This window comes from Saccopteryx bilineata, chromosome 7 (assembly GCF_036850765.1).
Source record: "Saccopteryx bilineata isolate mSacBil1 chromosome 7, mSacBil1_pri_phased_curated, whole genome shotgun sequence".
NCBI classification, from domain to species: domain Eukaryota; kingdom Metazoa; phylum Chordata; class Mammalia; order Chiroptera; family Emballonuridae; genus Saccopteryx; species Saccopteryx bilineata.
The window spans coordinates 70683340-70704667 of record NC_089496.1 but is presented as its reverse complement, the minus strand read 5'-3'; the positions used below and the strand labels follow the sequence as shown (position 1 = coordinate 70704667).

General features: G+C 53.8%; 2 protein-coding genes across 7 annotated transcripts in view; one reads left to right on the top strand and one right to left on the bottom strand.

Moving 5' to 3' along the window:
* The window catches only part of KIF7 (kinesin family member 7), a 29592-nt gene extending 14197 nt beyond the window's left edge, over positions 1-15395 (top strand). For 3 of the 4 annotated variants that reach the window (XM_066238847.1, XM_066238851.1, XM_066238848.1), the window contains exons 11-19: positions 9229-9431; positions 10859-11056; positions 11454-11579; positions 11689-11865; positions 12577-12792; positions 13277-13483; positions 14389-14584; positions 14666-14812; positions 15027-15395. In XM_066238847.1, coding sequence (XP_066094944.1) covers positions 9229-9431; positions 10859-11056; positions 11454-11579; positions 11689-11865; positions 12577-12792; positions 13277-13483; positions 14389-14584; positions 14666-14812; positions 15027-15391 — 1835 coding nt within the window. In that variant the 3' untranslated portion in view covers positions 15392-15395. The remainder of the gene's footprint in view (positions 1-9228; positions 9432-10858; positions 11057-11453; positions 11580-11688; positions 11866-12576; positions 12793-13276; positions 13484-14388; positions 14585-14665; positions 14813-15026) is intronic. The other variant, XM_066238850.1, reaches the window with a different exon arrangement.
* A 1066-nt stretch (positions 15396-16461) lies between these two features.
* The window catches only part of TICRR (TOPBP1 interacting checkpoint and replication regulator), a 52903-nt gene continuing 48036 nt past the window's right edge, over positions 16462-21328 (bottom strand). For all 3 annotated transcript variants that reach the window (XM_066238844.1, XM_066238846.1, XM_066238845.1), the window contains exons 20-22: positions 17423-19424; positions 17204-17329; positions 16462-16580 (exon numbers count right to left, since the gene is read on the bottom strand). In XM_066238844.1, coding sequence (XP_066094941.1) covers positions 16471-16580; positions 17204-17329; positions 17423-19424 — 2238 coding nt within the window. In that variant the 3' untranslated portion in view covers positions 16462-16470. The remainder of the gene's footprint in view (positions 16581-17203; positions 17330-17422; positions 19425-21328) is intronic.

Here is a 21328-nt window from a genome sequence, read left to right as displayed (position 1 = left end):
GCGCTTCGTTATAAACGCGCCGATATTCACGTTGCACTTTGGTCACAGATTTGATTTTTTTTTTTTTTGTATTTTTCTGAAGCTGGAAACGGGGAGAGACAGTCAGACAGACTCCCGAATGCGCCCAACCGGGATCCACCCGGCACGCCCACCAGGGGGCGACGCTCTGCCCCTCCGGGGCGTCGCTCTGCCATGACCAGAGCCACTCTAGCACCTGAGGCAGAGGCCAAGGAGCCATCCCCAGCGCCCAGGCCATCTTTGCTCCAATGGAGCCTTGGCTGCGGGAGGGGAAGAGAGAGACAGAGAGGAAGGAGCGGGGTGGTGGAGAAGCAAATGGGCGCTTCTCCTATGTGCCCTGGCCAGGAATCGAACCCGGGTCCCCCACACGCCAGGCCGACGCTCTACCGCTGAGCCAACCGACCAGGGCACAGATTCGAATTTAGCGAGCCACAGACACTGAACTTTTCTCTGTACTGTCCACATCTCGACTGGCATGGCTGTGGGCTGCTCTGCTGTATACACGGTGTTACGTCATTATCTGCGCATGCGCACATGCTGCCACATCATCCTACAGAAACTGGGAGGGTTTTCCTTTTATTTGGTGCAGATTTCACATTTCTGTCGTCTTGTTGCTTTCCTGTGACCGGTCAAAAGTGCACCATGACTTTACAGACACACTGTATATGTTGTTGAATTAGTTGTACTGGGGTGAAATTAGATGTATGGGGGTAACATTAATAACATGTGTAAGTTTCAGGTGTAACACTTCTGTAACACGCCACCTGTAGGTGGTATTGTGTGTTCACCCAGCGTCTAGTCTCCTTCTGTCACCATATACTCGACTCCCTTGACTGTCCTCACCTCCCCAAACCCCCTTGTCACCGCCACACTGTTGCCTGTGTCTGAGTTTGTGTTCATCTGTTGCTTTCTGTTTTATCTGCCACATATGAGTGGAGTCCTGTGGTTCTTGTCCTTTTCTGTTGTAGCAAATGGCAACAGCTCATCATTTGTTATGGCTGAGTAATATTCCATCATATATGTGTATTTGTATATAATATATGTACATACATATGCATATATGTATCACATTTGTTGCTCCATTTATTTATGCATTCATTGGTTGATTCTTGTTTGTGCCCTGACTGGGGATCAAACCCACAACCTTGGTATTTCAGAACGACGCTCTTACCAAGGGCCCATTTATTCATTTTACTTTCACTAACTCTGAAACCCAGGACCATAAGCGTAGTCTTATATTCAAACGCCGAATCCATTTTGAGTTAGTTTTTTGTGTGGAGGCTGATGGCAGTCTACTTTCATGCTTTTGCATGTGATTTTTCAATCTCCCCTGCACTGTTTGTTGAAGAGCTTTTCCTTTCCCCTTTGTGTGTTTTTGACTCCTTTGTTGAAAATTAGTTGCCTGTATATATGTGGGTTTATTTCTGGACTTTCAATTCTGTTCCATTGGTCTGTGTCTATTTTTCTGCCATACCATGCCTTTTTTTTTTTTTATGTGTGTATGATTTTTTTTTTGGTATTTTTTTGTGTGTATTTTTCTGAAGCTGGAAACGAGGAGAGACAGTCAGACAGACTCCCGCATGCACCCGACTGGGATCCACCCGGCGCGCCCACCAGGGGGCGACGCTCTGCCCCTCCAGGGCATCGCTCTGTTGCAATCAGAGCCACTCTAGCGCCTGGGGCAGAGGCCAAGGAGCCATCCCCAGCGCCCGGGCCATCTTTGCTCCAATGGAGCCTCGCTGCAGGAGGGGAAGAGAGAGACAGAGAGGAAGAAGAGGGGGAGGGGTGGAGAAGCAGATGGGCGCTTCTCCTGTGTGCCCTGGCTGGGAATCGAACCCGGGACTTCTGCACGCCAGGCTGACGCTCTACCACTGAGCCAATCAGCCAGGGCCACCATGCCTTTTTTTTTTATTATGTTGACATGGTGTCAAGTGTCCCACTCACTATAACACTGTCCCCCACATCGTGCCCACCACGCCCCATGCAAAGTCTCTTTCTACCCTGTCCCCCCCCCCCATAACCCCTCTCCTCCACCTCCATCCCCCTTACTCCTCTGGCTGTTACTACCCTGTTGTCTGCATCTGTGTGTGGTGTATATATAATTTCACTAATCCCTTCACCTTCTTGAATCCCATTCCCTCTTCCACCTTCCCCCTTCCGTCTGACAGCTGTCCATCTGTTCCCTGTGACTCTGCCTCTGCTTCTATTTTGTTCCTCAGCTTATTCTGTTCATTAGAGTCCACATATAAGTGAGATCATACGATATTTGTCTTTCTCTGCCTGGCTTATTTTGCTTAGCATAATAATCTCCAGGTCCCTCCATGCCATCGCAAAAGGTAAGCTTTCCTTCTTTTTCACAGTCATGTAGTATTCCATTGTGTGTATGTACCACAGCTTTTTTATCAACTCATCCACTGATGGACATTTTAGGCTGTTTCTAGATATTGACTATTGTGAACAATGCTACAGTGAACATAGGGGTGCATATCTTCTTTTGAATTAGTGTTTTACGTTTCTTAGGATATATTGCTAGAAGTGGGATCTCTAGGTCATAAGGCAGTTCCATTTTTAATTTTTTGAGGAATCTCCATACTGTTTTCCACAGAGGTTGCACCAGTCTGCATTCCCACCAGCAGTGCAGGAGGGTTCCCTTTTCTCCACACCCTCACCAGCACTTGTTTGTTGATTTGTTGATGAGCGCCATTCTGACAGGTATAGGGTGATACCTCATTGTGGTTTTAATTAGCATCTCTGATGATTAGTGACATTGAGCATTTTTTATATACCTATTGGCCATCAGTATGTCTATTCAGTTCCCTTGCCCATTTTTTTTTCTTTGCCCATTTTTTAATTGTTTGTCTTCATAGTGTTAACCCCTTATCAGACATATCAGCAAATATATTCTTCCATAGAGTAAGCTGTCCTTTTGGTTTGTTGATGCCTTTTGCTGTGCCGAAGCTTTTTAGTTTGATATAGTCCCATTTGTTTATTTTGTCCTTTATTTTTCTTGCCCTAGGAGATATATCGGCAAAAATACTGCTTTGAGAGATGTCTGAGAGTCTACTGCCTATGTTTTCTTCTAGGATTTTTATGGTTTCATATCTTACATTTAAGCTTTTTATCCATTTTGAGTTTGTTTTTGTTAACAGTGTAAGTTGGTGGTCTAGTTTCATTTTTTTGCGTGTACCTCTCCAGTTTTCCCGACATCATTTATTAAAGAGACTGTCTTTACTCCCTGTATACTCTTGTCTCCTTTGTCAAATATTAACTGACCATAAAGGTGTGGGTTTGTCATAGATGGCCTTTATCATGTTGAGGTATGTTCCCTGTATTCCCACTTTGCTGAGAGTTTTGATCATAAATGGGTGCTGGATTTTATCAAATGCTTTTTCTGCATCTATTAATATGATCATGTGATGTTTATCTTTCATTTTATGTGATGAGTCATGCTTATTGATTTGTGGATATTGTACCAGCCTTGCTTCCCCAGAATAAATCCCACTTGATTATGATGTATGATCTTTTTGATGTATTGTTGGATCTGGTTTACTAATATTTTGTTGAGGATTTTAGCATCTCTGTTCATCGGGGTTACTGGCCTTTAGTTTTCTTTCCTTGTAGTGTCTTTGTCTGGTTTTGGAATGAGGATAATGCTGGCCTTGTAAAATGAACTTGGAAGTCTTCCCTCCTCTTGAATTTTTAGAATAGCTTGAGAAGGATGGGTGTTAATTCTTCTTTGAATGTTTGGTAACATTTGTTTGTGAAACCATCTGATCCAGAACTTTTGTGTGCTGGGAGTTTTTTGGTAACTGTTTCAATTTCATTTGTTGTAATTGGCCTGCTCAGGTTTTCTGATTCTTCCAGATTTAGTTTTAGAAGATTGTGTTTCTAGGAATTGATCCATTTTGTCCAGGCTGTCTAATTTTTTGGCACATAGTTCTTCATAGTATTTTTACATCTCTTATATTTCTGTGAATGTCATTTGTTACTTCTCTTTTATTTCTGATTTTATTTATTTGGGTCCTCTTTTTTTCTTGATGTCAATCTTATCTTTTTAAAGAACCAGCTCTTGGTTGCATTGATTTTTTTTTCCCTCTGTCATTTATTTCCACTCTGATCTTTATTATTTCCTTTCTTCTATACTTCCTCTGGGCTTTATTTGTTGTTTGTTGTTCTTTTTCTAATTCTTTTAGGTGCAGGGTTAGATTGTTTATTTGAGATATTTCTTTTTTTTTTTAATTTTTTAGAGACAGAGAGTGAGTCAGAGAGAGGGATAGACAGGGACAGACAGACAGGAACGTTGAGAAGCATCAATCATCAGTCCTTCATTGTGCGTTGCAACACCCTCGTTGTTCATTGATTGCTTTCTCATATGTGCCTTGACCGCGGGCCTTCAGCAGACTGAGTACCCCTTGCTGGAGCCAGCGACCTTGGGTTCAAGCTGGTGGGCTTCCGCTCAAACCAGATGAGCCCGCGCTCAAGCTGGTGACCTCGGGGGTCTCGAACCTGGGTCCTCTGCATCCCATTCTGACGCTCTATCCACTGCGCCACCGCCTGGTCAGGCTAGAGATATTTCTTGCTTCTAGAGGTAGGCCTGTAAAGCAATGAACTTCCCTTTCAGGGCTGCTTTTGCTGTGTCCCATAGATTTGGGGTTGTTCTATGTTCATTTTCATTTGTTTCAAGAAAAAGCAATTTTTTAAAAGATTTTATTTATTGCCCTGGCCGGTTGGCTCAGCGGTAGAGCGTCGGCCTGGCGTGCGGGGGACCCGGGTTCAATTCCCGGCCAGGGCACATAGGAGAAGCACCCATTTGCTTCTCCACCCCCACCCCCCTCCTTCCTCTCTGTCTCTCTCTTCCCCTCCCGCAGCAAAGGCTCCATTGGAGTAGAGATGGCCTGGGCGTTGGGGAGGGCTTCTTGGTCTCTGCCCCAGGCTCTGGAGTGGCTCTGGTCGTGGCAGAGTGATGCCCCAGAGGGGCGGAGCGTCGCCCCCTGGTGGGCAGAGCGTTGCCCCTGGTGGGCGTGCCGGGTAAATCCCGGTCGAGTGCATGCGGGAGTCTGTCTGACTGTCTCTCCCCGTTTCCAGCTTCAGAAAAAAAAAAAAAAAGATTTTATTTATTGATTTTAGAGAGAGGAGAGAGAAAAGGGTGGAGGAGTTGAAAGCATCAACTCGTAGTAGTTGCTTCCTGTATGTGCCTTGACTGGGCAAGCCTGGGGTTTCAAACCGGCAACCTCAGCATTCCAGGTTGACGCTTTATCCACTGTGCCACCACAGGTCACGCTCAAGGAAATTTTTGGTTTCTCCCTTGATCTCATTGTTAACCCATTCGTTATTTAATAACATACTACTTAGCCTCCAAGTGTTTGAATATTTTTCAGTTTTTCTATTGTAGTTGAGCCTGCACTTAAGCCAGATGAGCCTGTGCTCAAGCCAGCGACCTCAGGGTGTTGAACCAGGGACCTCAGCATCCCAGGTTGACGCTGTATCCACTGCGTCACCACTGGTCAGGCTAAGGTTATTATTGACATGTACTTATTTATTGCCTTTTTTGTTGTTGTATTTTTCTGAAGTTGGAAATGGGGAGGCAGTCAGACAGACTCCCGCATGCACCTGACCAGGATCCACCCGCCATGCCCACCAGGGGGTGATGCTCTGCCCATCTGGGACATCGCTCTGTTGCAACCAGAGCCATTCTAGTGCCTGAGGCAGAGGCCATAGAGCCATCCTCAGTGCCCAGGCCAACTTTGCTCCAATGGAGCCTTGGCTGTGGGAGGAGGAGAGAGAGACAGAGAGGAAGGAGAGGGGGAAGGGTGGAGAAGCAGATGGGCGCTTCTTCTGTGTGCCCTGGCCGGGAATTGAACCTGGGACTCCTGCATGCCAGACTGACGCTCTACCACTGAGCAAACAGGCCAGGGCCATTGCCTTTTTATTCTTTAAACCTGTCATCTTTCAATTTTTTTTCCCTTTCCTCTTATAGCATGCCCGTTCTTGCATTATTGGTTTGGTGGTAATGAACTCCTTTAGCTTTTTTTGGTCTGAGAAGCTCTTTATTTCTCCTTCAATTTTAAATGATAGCCTTGTTGGATAGAATAGTCTTGGTTGTAGGCTCTTGTTCTGCATCACTTTGAATATTTCATACCAATATCTTCTGGCCCGAAGTGTACTGTTGAAAAGTCAGGTATCAGCCTTATGGGGGCTCCTTTGTAGGTAATTAATTGCTTTTTTCTTGCTGCTTTTAGTATTCTTTGTCTCAACTTTTAATTATGATGTGTCTTGGTGTGAGCCTTTTTGGGTTCATCTTTAATGGGACTGTCCTTCTTGAACTTGTGTGACTTTTTCCTTCATCAAGTTAGGGAAGTTTTCAGCTATGATGTCTTCAAACAAGTTCTCTATCTCTTGTTCATTCTCTTCTTCATCCCAATGATGCGGATGTTGTTTTGCTTCCTGTTGTCACAGAGCTCTCTTAGAGTTTCCTCAGCCTTCTTGAGCCTCTTTTTGCTACTCTGCTTTTGTGCTTTTGTTTATCTTGTCCTCTAAATCACTGATTCACTCCTCCACTTCATTCAGCCTCTGTTGATTCCTTCTAGTACAGCCTTCATTTCAGATATTGTATTCGCTATTACTGACTGGTTCTTTTTTATGATTTCAGTGTCCTTTTTATTTATTTTTATTTTATTTTATTTTATTTATTTATTCATTTTCGAGAGGAGAGGGAGAGACAGAGAGAGAGAAGGGGGGGAGGAGCTGGAAGCATCAACTCCCATATGTGCCTTGACCAGGCAAGCCCAGGGTTTCGAACTGGTGACCTCAGCATTTCTAGGTCGACGCTTTATCCACTGCGCCACCACAGGTCTGGCCCTCCTTTTTATTTATTTATTTATTTATTCATTTTAGAGGGCGGGGGGGAGAGAGAGAGAGAGAGAGAGGGAGAGGGAGAGAGAGAAGGAGGGGAGGAGCAGGAAGCTTCAACTCCCATATGTGCCTTGACTGGGCAAGCCCAGGGTTTTGAACCGGCGACCTTAGTATTCCAGGTTGACGCTTTTATCCACTGCACCACCACAGGTCAGGCTCAGTGTCCTTTTTAATGTTTACTATCTCTTTAAGTTTTCATTATGATCATCCATTCTTACCCTGAGATCCTTGAGCATCCTAATAACTGTTATTTTAAACTCTGTGTTTGGTTGTTTGGTTGCTTCCATTTCGTTTAATTCTTTTTCTGGGGATTTCTCTTGTTGACTCATTTAGATCATATTTCTTTGTCAGCCCATTTTGTCTGTATATTAGGTAGCTTGGCTCTGACTCCTGAATTTGTTGTGGCATCTTTATGAGGAAGGTAGGCTTAGTGGTGCTAACCTTTAGGCCACCTGAGCTCTTTGCTCTAGGAATGTTTATTCAAAGTTAAAATTACTCTCCTGTTGTATGTGAGTCTTGGATGCTGTTGGCCCCTTTGTGGATGGAGTTAATGCTTTAGGCTGGCTGGCTGTAAGGGTCAACCTTGATCGTGTGTATTAGTTGCTGTGCAGTGCTGTCTGTTCTATGGGGTGTAGTTAGTTACACTCAGCAGGCTCACCAGCTTGAATGAGGGATCGCTGGCTTGAGTGTTGGATCATTGACATGATCTCATAGTCACTGGCTTGAGTGTCGGATCACTGACATGATCTCATGGTTGCTAGCTTGAAGTCCAAGATCTCTGGCTCAAGCAGTGGGTCACTGGCTCAGCTGGAGCCCACTGGTCAAGGCACATATAAGAAGCAATCAGTGAACAACTAAAGTGCTGCAACTATGAGTTGGTGCTTCTCATCTCTCTCCCTTCCTGTCTCTGTCTCTCCCTCATTCCTGCCCCTCCCTCCATCCCTCCCTCCCTCTCTTTATTTTATTTACTTTTTGTATTTTTCCAAAGTTAGAAGCAAGGATGTAGTCAGACAGACTCTTGCATGCACCTGACTGGGATCCACCTGGCATGCACACCAGGGGGCGATGTTCGGCCCCTCTGGGGCGTCGCTCTGTTGCAGCAGGAGCCATTCTAGTGCCTGAGGCAGAGGTCATGGAGCCATCCCCAGCGCCCGGGCCAACTTTGCTCCAATGGAGCCTTGGCTGCAGGAGGGGAATAGAGAGACAGAGAGAAAGGAGAGGGGGAAAGATGGAGAAGCAGATGAGTGCTTCTCCTGTGTGCCCTGACTGGTAATTGGACCTGGGACTTCTACACGCCGGGCCGACACTCTACCACTGAGCAAACTGGCCAGGGCCCTCTTTTTCTATCTTAAAAAAAGAAAAATCAGGCCCTGGCCGGTTGGCTCAGTGGTAGAGCGTCGGCCTGGCGTGCGGGGGTCCCGGGTTCGATTCCCGGCCAGGGCACACAGGAGAAGCGCCCATCTGCTTCTCCATCCCCACCCCCTCTCCTTCCTCTCTGTCTCTCTCTTCCCCTCCCGCAGCCAAGGCTCCATTGGAGCAAAGATGGCCCGGGCGCTGGGGATGGCTCTGTGGCCTCTGCCCCAGGCACTAGAGTGGCTCTGGTCTCAATAGAGCGATGCCCCGGATGGGCAGAGCATCGCCCCCTGGTGGGCAGAGCGCCCCCCTGGTGGGCGTGCCGAGTGGATCCGGTCGGGCGCATGCGGGAGTCTGTCTGACTGTCTCTCCCCATTTCCAGCTTCAGAAAAATACAAAAAAGAAAAAGAAAAATCACCTCGGTGCTCAGAGCATGAGCACACTTCCTTAATCATTCAACATCTCTGCACAGCCAGTTTCCTTGCCTTAAGCCTTAGACTTGTTCTGCACCTTATGTTTGCTTGTTGGGTCTCTAACATTACTGTTCAGCCATCCTGTGTAGTGTCCCAAACCCCAGGTATTCTGGGAATGTCTGTTTGATTCCTAGTGGTGTCATTTAACCCATCTTCCACATTCCCTGCAAATGGAAGTTAGTGCTACAGGATTAATTATATGCAGCTCAAGTTACATGTTTATTTTTGCATGTATTAGGTAAAAATACCAGTTCATCCGTAATTTCCCTAAGTCACTGCTATAGATGAGGCTAATTGAAAATGCCAGTCAATTTAAAGAAGAATGCTAAGAAATCACGCGGCCAGCAGAACAAAGGCTTGGTAAAACCCGTGCAGTGTCCATGGCCGACTGGTTGGGGAAACCTCCCCAGGGAAGGAGCGGACGGTCCTTGTGGGGGGCTGGAGGCCGTGCTGACGCGGCCCCCTTCTCCAGGGAAGGCGGCCCAGGCCCTGAACCGACAGCACAGCCAGCGCATCCAGGAGCTGGAGCAAGAGGCGGAGCGGGTGCGGGCCGAGCTGAGCGAAGGGCAGCGGCAGCTGCGGGAGCTGGAGGGCCGGGAGCCCCAGGACCCCGGCGAGCGGTCCCGGCTCCAGGAGTTCCGCAGGAGGGTCGCTGCCGCCCAAAGCCAAGTGCAGGTCAGTGGGGCCCCTGGGGGTGGCAGCTGCGGCCGCCCGGGCTGGGGCTGGGGCTGGGGCTGAGGCTGGGTGGAGGCTGCTGGGCTGGGGCTGAGGCTGGGGCTGGGGCTGAGGCTGGGGCTGGGGCTGGGGCTGGGGCTGGGGCTGGGGCTGGGGCTGAGGCTGGGGCTGGGGCTGAGAATGGGTGGAGGCTGCTGGGCTGGGGCTGAGGCTGGGGCTGGGGCTGGGGCTGGGGCTGGGGCTGGGGCTGGGTGGAGGCTGCGTTACCAAGGGTCAGCTCAGCTTTGAGTGCAGCAGAGGCAGGTCCCGCCTGAAGCCCACCTAGGAGACCCCTGAGGGTGAGTGGTGGGTGTCAAAAGAAAATCAGCCCTTCCTCATGCAGCCTCCCCGCCTTCATCTGTCCCAGCTCCTTACTCCTTTACATCTCTACTTCGTCTTCCCTGTCTTTCCCCATCAGCCTGTGTGTCCATCTGATCCACTTGTGTATCAGCTGTGACCAGCTGTCCATCTGTCCTTCGCCCTTCCGTCTTCCTGTTCCCTTTGATCAATCTGTTATCTGTGCATCCTGCTTTTTTTTTTTTTTTTTACAGAGACAGAGTCAGAGAGAAGGAAGAGACAGGGACAGACAGACAGGAATGGAGAGAATGAGAAGCATCAATCATTAGTTTTTCGTTGTGCATTGTGACACCTTAGTTGTTCATTGATTGCTTTCTCATATGTGCCTTGACCGCGGGCCTTCAGCAGACCGAGTAACCCCTTGCTGGAGCCAGCGACTTTGAGTCTAAGCTGGTGAGCTTTTGCTCAAACCAGATGAGCTCGCGCTCAAGCTGGTGACCTTGGGGTCTTGAACCTGGGTCTTCCGCATCCCAGCCTGACGCTCTATCCACTGCGCCACTGCCCGGTTAGGCTGTGCATCCTGTTTTTTATCGTTACACGATCCCATCCATCTTTGTCCGTCCACTCATGTCTCTGTCCACCCATCATTCCATCATTCATTCTTCCTTTCCTCACTTTAGGCACCAGGACACTATACGGTAGCGGGGTCAAGGGTGCGAGTGATGGAACCAGACTGTTCGGGTTTGCATCCCAGCTCTACCATTTTACTAGCTCTTGTCTTTGGTCAAGTTTCTTCTCTGTGCCTCGGTTCCCTAATCTGTTAACTGGGGCTAGTAATAACCATGCTTTTTGATAGGATTGTGAGGGTCCTTTAGTGTTCACAGAGCACTAAATACAGCGCCTGGTGCACAGTAAACGTCAGTGAGCCTCCCGTTAGTAGTCTGTTGATATTTTTATTAGTCCACCCATCCGCTGGCCTTCCCTTCTCTCTGGCCCTCCCTCTGCTCCTCGGCCATCGGTTCTGACTGCCCTGTTGAGTGCTGGGTTCATGGCGGCTCCAGCGCAGCCCAGCGGAGGCTGTGTTGTCCCAGGTGCTGAAGGAGAAGAAGCAGGCGACGGAGCGGCTGGCATCGCTGTCGGCCCAGAGCGAGAAGCGGCTGCAGGAGCTCGAGCGGAATGTGCAGCTGATGCGGCGGCAGCAGGGGCAGCTGCAGAGGCGGCTCCGCGAGGAGACGGAGCAGAAGCGGCGCCTGGAGACGGAGATGAGCAAGCGGCAGCACCGGGTCAAGGTCAGGCTCTCGGCCGCTGCGGAGCCATGTCCCAGCCCGGGGAACCCAAGCAGGGCCCCTCCTGCCCGCCACTCCCAACCACCCGACCTCCAGGTCACCTCAGGTCACTTGGTCTCCCTGAGTTTTCCTCACCTGCAAATAGGGGGGGAAGAGGGTATATGATAGGAAAACCTAGGCCAGGGTGAGAATTCAGTGCAGTGAGCCTGTAAGGTGACAGGCATCTCGCCTTGTAAGAGCCAGATCAGTGTTTGCTTCCGCGTGCTGGTCCTCAGGGAAGGTGGGGACGCCAGAGGAGTGCGCACACTGCCCGCCCCTCCTGTCCCCAGGCCTGCGCCCCCCCAGCCCCAGCCCGCGCCTCTCTCCCCCTAGCCCGCGCCTGTCCCCTGTGCGCCCCCAGGAGCTGGAGCGGAAGCATGAGCAGCAGCAGAAGATTCTGAGGATCAAGACGGAGGAGATCGCGGCCTTCCAAAGGCAGCGGCGCAGCGGCAGCAGCGGCTCGGTGGCCAGCCTGGAGCAGCAGCAGGTGGGCCCGGGCCAAGCCTGACCCCCGAGCACCCGTAGCCTGACCTGGGGGCTGCCCGCACAGCAGAGCTGAATTCTCAGTGCCCACCCTGGCTCCCTCTTTCCCTCAGAAGATCGAGGAGCAGAAGAAGTGGCTGGACCAGGAGATGGAGAAGGTCCTGCAGCAGCGGCGGGCGCTGGAGGAGCTGGGGGAGGAGCTGCGCAAGCGGGAGGCCATCCTGGCCAAGAAGGAGGCGCTGATGCAGGAGAAGACGGGGCTGGAGAGCAAGCGCCTGCGGTCCAGCCAGGTGAGGACGCTGCCCTGCGAGGCCCGGGCGGGTGACAATCCCGGCGAGGTCTGGGCAGGTGGAGCTCCATTCTGTTGGGTCAGAGCCTGCGAGTCCCATAGGTTCTGGTGTGTGGGTGGAACCTCTCCAGGTGTCCTCCCCACAGTTCATTTCCCCTCATCAACCACTGCCCTGGGGCTGCACAGGCAGAACAAGGAACAGCAGGTAGAGAAGGGGGTGGCCCAAGAGAACACCCACATTGGCACGAAGGCAGAAAGACCTGGCCCCACGGGGCTTCATTGCTCCTCGTGAGTGGGATGCTTCTGAGCCATGGTGACGTTGCGGTTAGGATTTGAGGGGATACATCAGACACAGAGCCCAGGGTCCGCTGCGTCTCTCAGTTGCAGGCAGGTTCAAGGTGCTTCTGGATTATCTGATACCCTCTGTCCATTAGAGCCCCCACTTCAGGTTCCTGGAAAGGCTTTCTGGCCGGCCGCCATTTCCCAAAATTCCCATCACAAACTCAAGTCATCTCAGTGACAGGCCACCACACCCTGCTCTGCCCCTGCTGTCCCCTTGTCAGGAGTGCCTTGTCCTCTCTTGTCTGCACTCTTTCTGGGACCCCACTCCCCGAGCTTCTGCAGGACAGGCCTCCTCAGCATCCGACAGGGGGCCCATCACCCTGTGAGGATGGGGCCGGCCCTCCCTTACTGCCCGGCGGCGCTGCCCCAGGCCCTCACTGAGGACATCGTGCGCGTGTCCAGCCGGCTGGAGCACCTGGAGAAGGAGCTGTCCGAGAAGAGCGGGCAGCTGCGGCAGGGCAGCGCCCAGAGCCAGCAGCAGATCCGTGGGGAGATCGATGCCCTGCGCCAGGAGAAGGACTCGCTGCTGAAGCAGCGCCTGGAGATCGATGGCAAGCTGAGGCAGGGCAGCCTGCTGTCGCCCGAGGTACGCCGTGCTGGGCCCCGGCCTCGCTGCGGAGACGTGGGTTCCACGGGGGTGGAGGTGGTGCTGGTGCGCGCTGGACGGCCCCTAGGCTGGACCTGGCCACCTCCCAGTCCCGCCCTGCCGGAGCCTGCTCGGCCTCCTCCACCGCACTGACTGCTGGCGTGGCATCTTGGCTCCCCGTGTGGCAACAGGTGTCGGGCCACATCCTGTACCTTCCCCGAGGGGCCCCGCCAGGCCGTCCCTTCAGTGGTGGGTGTTCTGACTTCTCGAGCGTAGACTCTCCAGAGGTGCCTGAGCAGCCTGCTAGCAGAGCCCCGGCCTCCCTCCCCCACCCCCGGGGTCGGGCTGTGACACAGCTCAGACCAAGGGGACACTGAAAGGGTCAGTTGTACTGTGTGCCTCAGACTTAGCCGTTCAAGAGCGTGGGTGTTCTTCCATGCGGGAAGCGGGTTGCCCCACCCTGTGCACGCGCCTGTCCCCGCAGGAGGAGCGGACGCTGTTCCAGCTGGACGAGGCCATCGAGGCCCTGGATGCTGCCATCGAGTATAAGAACGAGGCCATCACGTGCCGCCAGCGGGTGCTGCGGGCCTCGGCCTCCTTGCTGTCCCAGTGCGAGATGAACCTCATGGCCAAGCTCAGCTACCTGTCGTCCTCAGAGACCAGAGCCCTGCTCTGCAAGTACTTCGACAAGGTGGGTCGCCGCCACTCTCTAGGGCAGGGGTCCCCAAACTACGGCCTGCGGGCCGCATGCTGCCCCTATGCGGCCCCCTGAGGCCATTTATCCGGCCCCCACCGCACTTCCGGAAGGGGCACCTCTTTCATTGGTGGTCAGTGAGAGGAGCATAGTTCCCATTAAAATACTGGTCAGTTTGTTGATTTAAATTTACTTGTTCTTTATTTTAAATATTGTATTTGTTCCCGTTTTGTTTTTTTACTTTAAAATAAGATATGTGCAGTGTGCATAGGGATTTGTTCATAGTTTTTTTTATAGTCTGGCCCTCCAACGGTCTGAGGGACAGTGAACTGGCCCCGTGTAAAAAGTTTGGGGACCCCTGCTCTAGGGCTACCTGTACTACTTAGGGAAACGAACCCCATTTTCTCCCTTCTGGCCTGCCTGGCACATTCCAGGTGGCCTCTGCCCCGATCGGTGGCTTTCAACAGGAGTGGCCCAGATGATGGGCTGAGTCTGGAGATACTTTTAGTTGTCACAGCAGTAGGGGCCGAGGCCATGTTGCTACTCCCCCTGCCATACACAGGGCGGGCCCCACAACCAGAAGTTACCTGGCCCAAAATGTCAGCGATGCTGAGGCTGACCCATCCTGGCCTCCCTGAATCCCCACAGCTTGAGGCTCTGCCCAGGGGCGTCTCCCTGTGTGGCTGGGAGAGTGTGAGGCAGGGGAGGCAATGACACTTGTCCTAAGAGCGAGTGTCGTCATTTGGAAATCGCTGCCTGGGACACTGCTGAGAAGGCGTCTGTGGGCCCAGTCTTCCCAGTAGCAGACCCTGGTGGTTTCTCAGAGACACCTGCCGTCCTGGGGGGAGGGGCAGCCGGCAAGGGGAGCCAGCGCGGGGTCTGAGCCCAGGGGGTCGGCACAGGTGGTGACGCTGCGCGAGGAGCAGCACCAGCAGCAGGTGGCCTTCTCGGAGCTGGAGCTGCAGCTGGAGGAGCAGCAGAGGCTGGTGTACTGGCTGGAGGTGGCGCTGGAGCGGCAGCGCCTGGAGATGGACCGCCAGCTGACCCTGCAGCAGAAGGAGCACGAGCAGAACCTGCAGCTGCTCCTGCAGAGTCGAGGTGAGGCGCCACTGCTCCCGCGCTCGGCCCGGCCCCCCAGCGCCCTCCACCCTCCCACCCTCCTCTCCGCCTCCCCTCTAGACCACCTTGGTGAGGGGTTAGCGGACAGCAGGAGGCACTACGAGACCAGGATTCAGGCTCTGGAGAGGGAGCTGGGCCGCCTCCTGTGGGCGAACCAGGAGCTGAAACAGAAGCTCGGCAGAGTGAGCGCCGTGGGCCAGAGCAGGGGTAAGCGGCACCTGCCTCCCCGGGCCGCCGTCTGCCTGGCTGTGGTGGTGTCAGGGTTTGCTCCTGTTTGGGGGAAAGGTCAGAAACCACTCGAACTGCAGCTCTCCCTGGGTCACTTCACACGCGGCTGTTGTGCTGGGGCGCTGGGAGGCTCAGACGTGTGGACGGTGCCGCCCCCTCCGTTCCCGACAGGCTGTCGTTGCTCTCGGGTCAGGTGGGGAGAAGCCCCCGTGCCTGGAGAACAGACAGCTCCCTGGACCCGATGATGAGCTCCAGGCAGCACCGGAGCTGCTCTGGCCGTCCGCCCTCGGTGAGGGCGCCCCCCACGCCCGGGAAGAGGTGCGGGACCCGGTCCGTGCCCCACTCCCGCTGATGTGGAAGCGCTCCAGCCTGTGCGGTGAGGAGCAGGGCTCCCTCGAGGAGCTGCTGCCACGGGAGGTCACGGAGCCCCTTGTGGGCCGAGTGCTGTCGGTGAGGGAGGCGGGCCTGGCCCGGAGCTACGAGCCCGTGGCCCGGCCCCGGCGGGAGCTGCGGAGGCCCAGCCCCGGCATGATCGACGTCAGGAGAAACCCCCTGTAGGCCCTTGGACAGCAGTCAGGAGGGCGGTCTCGAGCCTGCTGTGAGGTATAGTGCGCATCTGCTTTGGGGAGGGACAGCCACACCTCCCTGTCTGGGCCTGACCTATACACAGCCAAGTCCACCCACTTGAACTGGACTCCAACTTTTTTTTAAAAGCAGTCCCATCACTCCTATTAAGCTGTGGTCCCCGGTGGCCACCTTGGCTTGCTAGTTTCAGAAGGACAATTCTGGTCCAGTCTATGTGTGTGCCATTAGTTTTGGGGTTCAGCCAAGGCTGGTCCCAGAATGGCCTGTGGTCATATGTATATGGGGGGAACTGGGAAACATCACATTTTTAGAAATTTGTAAAACCATTTTATAATAAAGGAGACTAATCTCTGGAAATGGGACTTTTCACTTTGAGTCTGATTTATAATAGTAGGAGTCAGATCTGGGAACACAAGTCTTCAAAGTTTTTCAGAGCCCGCGAGACAGGTGTGGATCTGCCCCTGGACGAGACTGGACAGGAGGCTGCCAGTGGGCCGTCTGGGCGCGCTCCAGTGAGTCCCCCCTGAACCCCCCGAGGACTGGCGCTGAGCAAGACCCTTGGTGCGGCTGCTCCGCAAAGCACAGGAGCCGGGTCCCAGTCACAGGTAACCTCAGGCTGGGCCCTCACACAAACACACCGATGCGGAGTAGCCACAGGTGACTATATTGTTACAGGGCTGTGTCAGTTCACAAGCATTGTCCATCTTGGGGTTGCAGCCTTATAGCAGCTTCACAAGGGGCCCATGTGGGGCGCTCTCTCCTGGTCAAAGCTGAGGCAGCGCAGGCATGAGCTGCAGTCGAGGTCAGGGCAGGACTGCAATGGGGTCCTGGTCTTGTAGGTCTGTCTGGCGTCTGACTCCGCCCAGACTGCCTGCCTTGCGCCCGGCAAGCCCCTCCCTCACCTGATCTGAGTCCTCTGCTAAGAACTTCTTTACTGGACATGTCTGCAGCACCTGCCGTGCCCAGAGAAAAGCGCTCTGGTGCACTTCTGTCAGGGAAGCAGGGGCCCTGGACGAGCATTGTAGTGTTTGCAGTTCTAAGTCCCACGCCTACTAACTTATCAGTTTCTTCCGCGAGTAAGTCCGGCTGATGGGGCGTCTCCTGGAAAATGCTCGGCTGAAAGGAGAATCTGCCGGGGCAGGAATTGCATCCGTGTCCTCACCTAGGAAAAGGCAGGCAGATGGGGTCACTGAGGATGCGGCGGGATCACGGGCATGCTCTGAACTGCAGAGGGCACACACAAGGCCGTGCTTGCCCCTTGCTTTAGCGCTGCCCACACTCAGTGCAAGTATCTGTAAGTTTCAGGTCTGCAGGGCTGGTGCTATTTTGCATGCTTTAATCCTGGTCTTGAGGGAAGACACCCCCCGAAGGTCCCCATCTCCTGCACTGAACCCGTGAAGTTCACAGGCAGGCAGGGAAGGGGACCTAGACTCAGGCTGACCACACAGACACTGGGAGGAAGTGGCTGGCTGACAGTCCTCAGACTCCAGGACCATGCGCCCATTTCGGCCACTGTCTTCAAGAACCTCAAGTATCTTGGTAGGATTCTGTGGGGTTTCTGTTCAAACGTGTGGAAGTTCTAATGTGGTATTTCCCTGTGAGGGTGTGTCTTGGGGGGGGGGGGTTACAGCACGTCACTGCAGGGACAAAGCCATCTGTCTGACACTCAAACTGCCTACGACTCCAAAATTCAACTGCCTGGCAGCCCTGAGCTAACTCCTGGGAGTCACCCAGGGGATAGTGGTCTGATGTTGGTCAAGGTCCCCAGGACCTCCCATGACTTACCTGCGGCGTCTCGGCACTGAGAGGAGGGCGTCTTCCCTTGGAACAGCAGGGGAGACTGCGTCAGCGCCTGCAGCCCGCTGGCAGACAAGCAGCTCCACAGGGCACAGCCGGGAGGCGGGGTGCAACCTGCAGCAACGCACAGTCAGCTCTTGCTGCAGCCCCAGGCAGGGAAGCCCTAGCTGCTGCCTCACCCCTCCCGCTGCACGTTGATAAACGCACCTGAAATCAAGGCCTCGTCATCCCCTGTGGAGGGGAGCTGTGGAGACGCCTCCTCACTCTGCTCCTCACACACGTGTTTGGCTTCACACTCAGCTTCTTCCTTGACACAAAGGAGTCTCTTCCTGGAACCCAACCCAAACTGTCCCCAAGAGAAGGCTTCCTCGGCCTTGGGCACACTGTCCCCGGGAGGGGACTGGTCTGGCAGCTGACACACCCCCTCGAGCTCGAAATCCCCCAGGATGGGCGTCTTGATGCCGAGTTCGAGGCCTGGCTTCCCCTCTGGGAGCAGCGACATGCCTCCAGCAAGGTCCGAGCCGTCGCCCCTGCCCACAGAGGCGCCCAGGCTACAGCCGCCTGCCCTCTTCCTCCGAGGCCAGTCCTGAATGGTGTCGGGAGTTGTCTTCCCGCTGTGCTTGGGAGATGGTGTCCAAGGAACCCCAGTATCTGTCTGAAATGGACTCGGGGTGCTAGAGGGGCAACGGGTGGGGGTACAGGACTGGCAGATATAGGTTTGTCCGCTGCTCTTCCCGGGGCTGCTGTGCAAGGGCCGAAGGCAGGGGGGCGACATATAGGTAGCTTCAGATTTGCCTGAGGAACTGCCCCTGGGGCCTGGGGGGACACTCTGCTCCCTTCTTAGGGACTCAGCTTCTGCCCAAGGGCTGGCATCTCTCTTTTTAATCCGGAGCTTGGGCAGGCCGGAAGCCTGCATCTCCAGCTCTACCTCGTAGGTCGGGGGGGTGGCAGGGGCACCCGAAAGCCGAGTGGCACCCTGCAGGGTGCAGGACGGTGTTTGGGGGGAGCCAGGCCCGGAGGAGGGTGGGGACGGAGGAACCCCCAGGTGAGACAGAGAAGGCTTCTCATCACCAACCACCGTCCTTGGCCCCTCGTGCGTTCTCGCGGGAGAGACACTGCTGCCCTGGTCCTCAGCTCCGGGGAGCTCGACTTCCAAGAGGAGGGAGAGACGCTCTGTGTCACCTGCAACAGGCAAAGGAGGGGAAACACACCAGCCCCCCCTAAAGCCAGGCCCAGGGTCCTGGTGCCTTTCAGGAGACGGAAGGGAGGGGTCCGCTCCCCTCAGGTGCCGCCCAGCACCTGCGGTGGTGACCCTGTGGTCAGCAATGCTACCTGCAGGCGCGCTGGCGTGAGGCTGGCACTGGGGGACGTTTCTTTCAGGATCAGAGGTCTTTCTGTGCATCTTCCCGACTTTAGACAAGGGCGGCCGGGGGCGGGTGTCCGAGCTGGCCGGCCGCGAGGCTGTGACAGGAGCCAGAGCAGCGCAGGTGCCGAGCAGAGGGGCACTGGGCGGGGGCCGTGGCTCCTGCCAGCCCCCTTCTCCGGGGGCAGGAGAGTCTGGGGGAGCGGTCCAGAGCGGCCTCTCATCAATGTCACAGGCAGGAGGAGGGGTAAAAGGTTCGTTTGGTGGGATAGGTGGGGAAGTCAGGGCTGTGTCTCCTGGTCTCTCTGAGGTGTCCACAGCTTTAATGGTCTGTATCTGCACCGGCTCCTGGCCCTGCGACGCTCGGAGGACACGGGGACAGCGGCAGCTCTGACTCGGAGCCCTGCCCGCAGAGGCAGTTTCTGTCCCCACCCCCGAGGCCGTGCCCAGAGGTGACCTCAGAGAGCACCTGGCAGGGGTGATGGCTGGACCAGGGGGGCTTCCAGTACTCGAGTCCGCTGAGAGCAGGCTGGAGGGACTCTGCAGAGACGCAAGGGGCTGGCCTCCGGGCTTCCTGAGAACTGTGGGGCCCTTTCCCAGCGCAGAGGCCCGGCCTTCCCGCAGGGGGCGCCCTCTGGGTGGCGTGCTTTTCGGTGGAGACGGTGACTCGCAGCCCCGGGGCGAGCAGTGTTTCAGGGCCAGAGAGGGAGCCTGTCCAGCCGGGGCCCGGGACACAGGGGCCCCCCACAGCCGCTCAGGGCTGCGCAGTGGAGTCGGGGGGGTGCCAGGGCACCAGCCGGGCGTAGCTTTAGAAGAGCTCGGTTTCCAGGAACTCTTCCTCGGAGTCTGTAAAGAAAAATGCCGGTTTCAGTGCCTGAACGTCCTAACCCATGTCCTCTAAGGACCGTTCTAGGAACCACGGAGACCACGAGGGAGGCCGGTGGGAGACGCTAGTCGGCCAGAGGAGCGGTCTCAATAGGGACACATTTCCACTTCCAAGACAGGACTCGAGGTGACTTGGCCACTACATCCAATCTGAGTTTGTTTCCCTAAAACATGAGATAATTTGCATAATGTGTCTCTAACGACTTCACTTGACTATCCTTCCCTTCTACATAACTATGTCTGATCTTTGCCTGAGGGGACCTCTAGGTGTCACACCTGTTCACCCACATTCAACGTGCACTTGACTAAGCACCTACTACGTGCCAGGCAATGTATGTGCGTGCGCGCACAGAATGGCGGAGTGCGGGGCTCAGATCCAGAGGGCACTCAGAAGGGACCTCCCCCAACAAAGCACGTCCCTCCCTACTTGCAGAAATGTGGCACTCCAACAGGTAAGGCAGTCGCACACCTCACTGCTGCAACCTTATTTGGTCATCTCGAGAGAACACCAGCCTAGCTGGCATTTCATGTTCACTGGGTAGAAACAGAGGACACTAGTGTGGCCAGTACAGTGATATGCATGGGGCAAGATGTGGCACAAGGAAAGCTTGCCGTTAAACCAGTAACGGCTGGGGTGTGGGACAGGAGTAGTGAGTCAGGTCTTCAGATGGGTGTCAGCAGCTGAAGGGAAGAGGTTTGGGGGGCAGTAGGCTTAGAAAGTATGAGTGAAGGCCCGAAAAGACAAAGTCCTTGACATCTGCCCTTTCCTGTGCAAGAGAGTCAGAAAAAGATGCCTAAGGAAGGAGCTCTTAGCACATTATGAAATAAGGATGGTAATGTAGACCCCCCCCCCCCCAAGTCTGCACTAGAGAGAAAAGGAAATCGCTGCAGGGAAGTAGAAACAGGTAAGTGGTCTCATCTCTGAGCTCACTCTTCTCTCTCTCTGGCCTCGATCTTCCTTTGCCCTCCTCTCTCCCTCTCTGATGTCCTCTGAACTTGCTACTTCTCTCTCATCTCTCTCTGTCCCCATTCTCTGTCATCTCTCTATTCCCTGAGATTTCTGATTTCTCTCCCCATCTGATCTCTCTTCTTTCTGATCTCTGACTTCTCTCATGTCTCTTTTTCTCATCTGATACCTTCTCCCCAACTTTGATATCCTCTGAACTCGCTATCTCTCTCATCACTTTTACCTCATTCTCGATCTGATCTGCCTATCTCTCTGAGGTCTGGTTTCTCTTTTCTCTGATCTTTCTCTCATCTCTTTCTGATCACTCTCCCATTTCTGACCCCTCTGTTCTCAATCTTTCTTTGATCTCTTTTCTCTGATCTTTCTGAGTTCTTTCTCTGATCTATCTCTATGGCTTTCTGATCTCCCTCTGCAACCTCTCACAATGATCAGAGAGCAATTAGGGAGATCAGTGGTCTCTCCTGATGTCTCCCCCCTCTGATCTTGCTTCCTCTTTGACTTCTCTCTGCTGTTCCACTGATCTCTGACTCTTCCCTCTCATCTGATTTCTCTATACGTACCTCCTTCCTCTCTCAGATCTGCCTCTGTGTTCTCTCTCTGATCTGTCTGCTTTTCCTTTTCTCATTTTCTCTGACCTCTCTCAAATCCCTGTCCTCTCTGTCTGATCCACCTGCTATCTGAGATCTCTCATATCTATCGCCCTCTCTCCCTCTGATCTCTTTCATTGATCTCATTCAGATCTCTTCCTGATCCATCTCTCCAATTTCTTTGTGCCCTCAGATCAGAGAGAGGTCAGAGATTAGACAGATCAAAGAGGGAGTAAAACATTGCTGGTCTCTCTGATCTGTCTAATCTCTGAGCTCTCTCTCCTATTTTCTCTCATGTCTGTTTTCTCTCA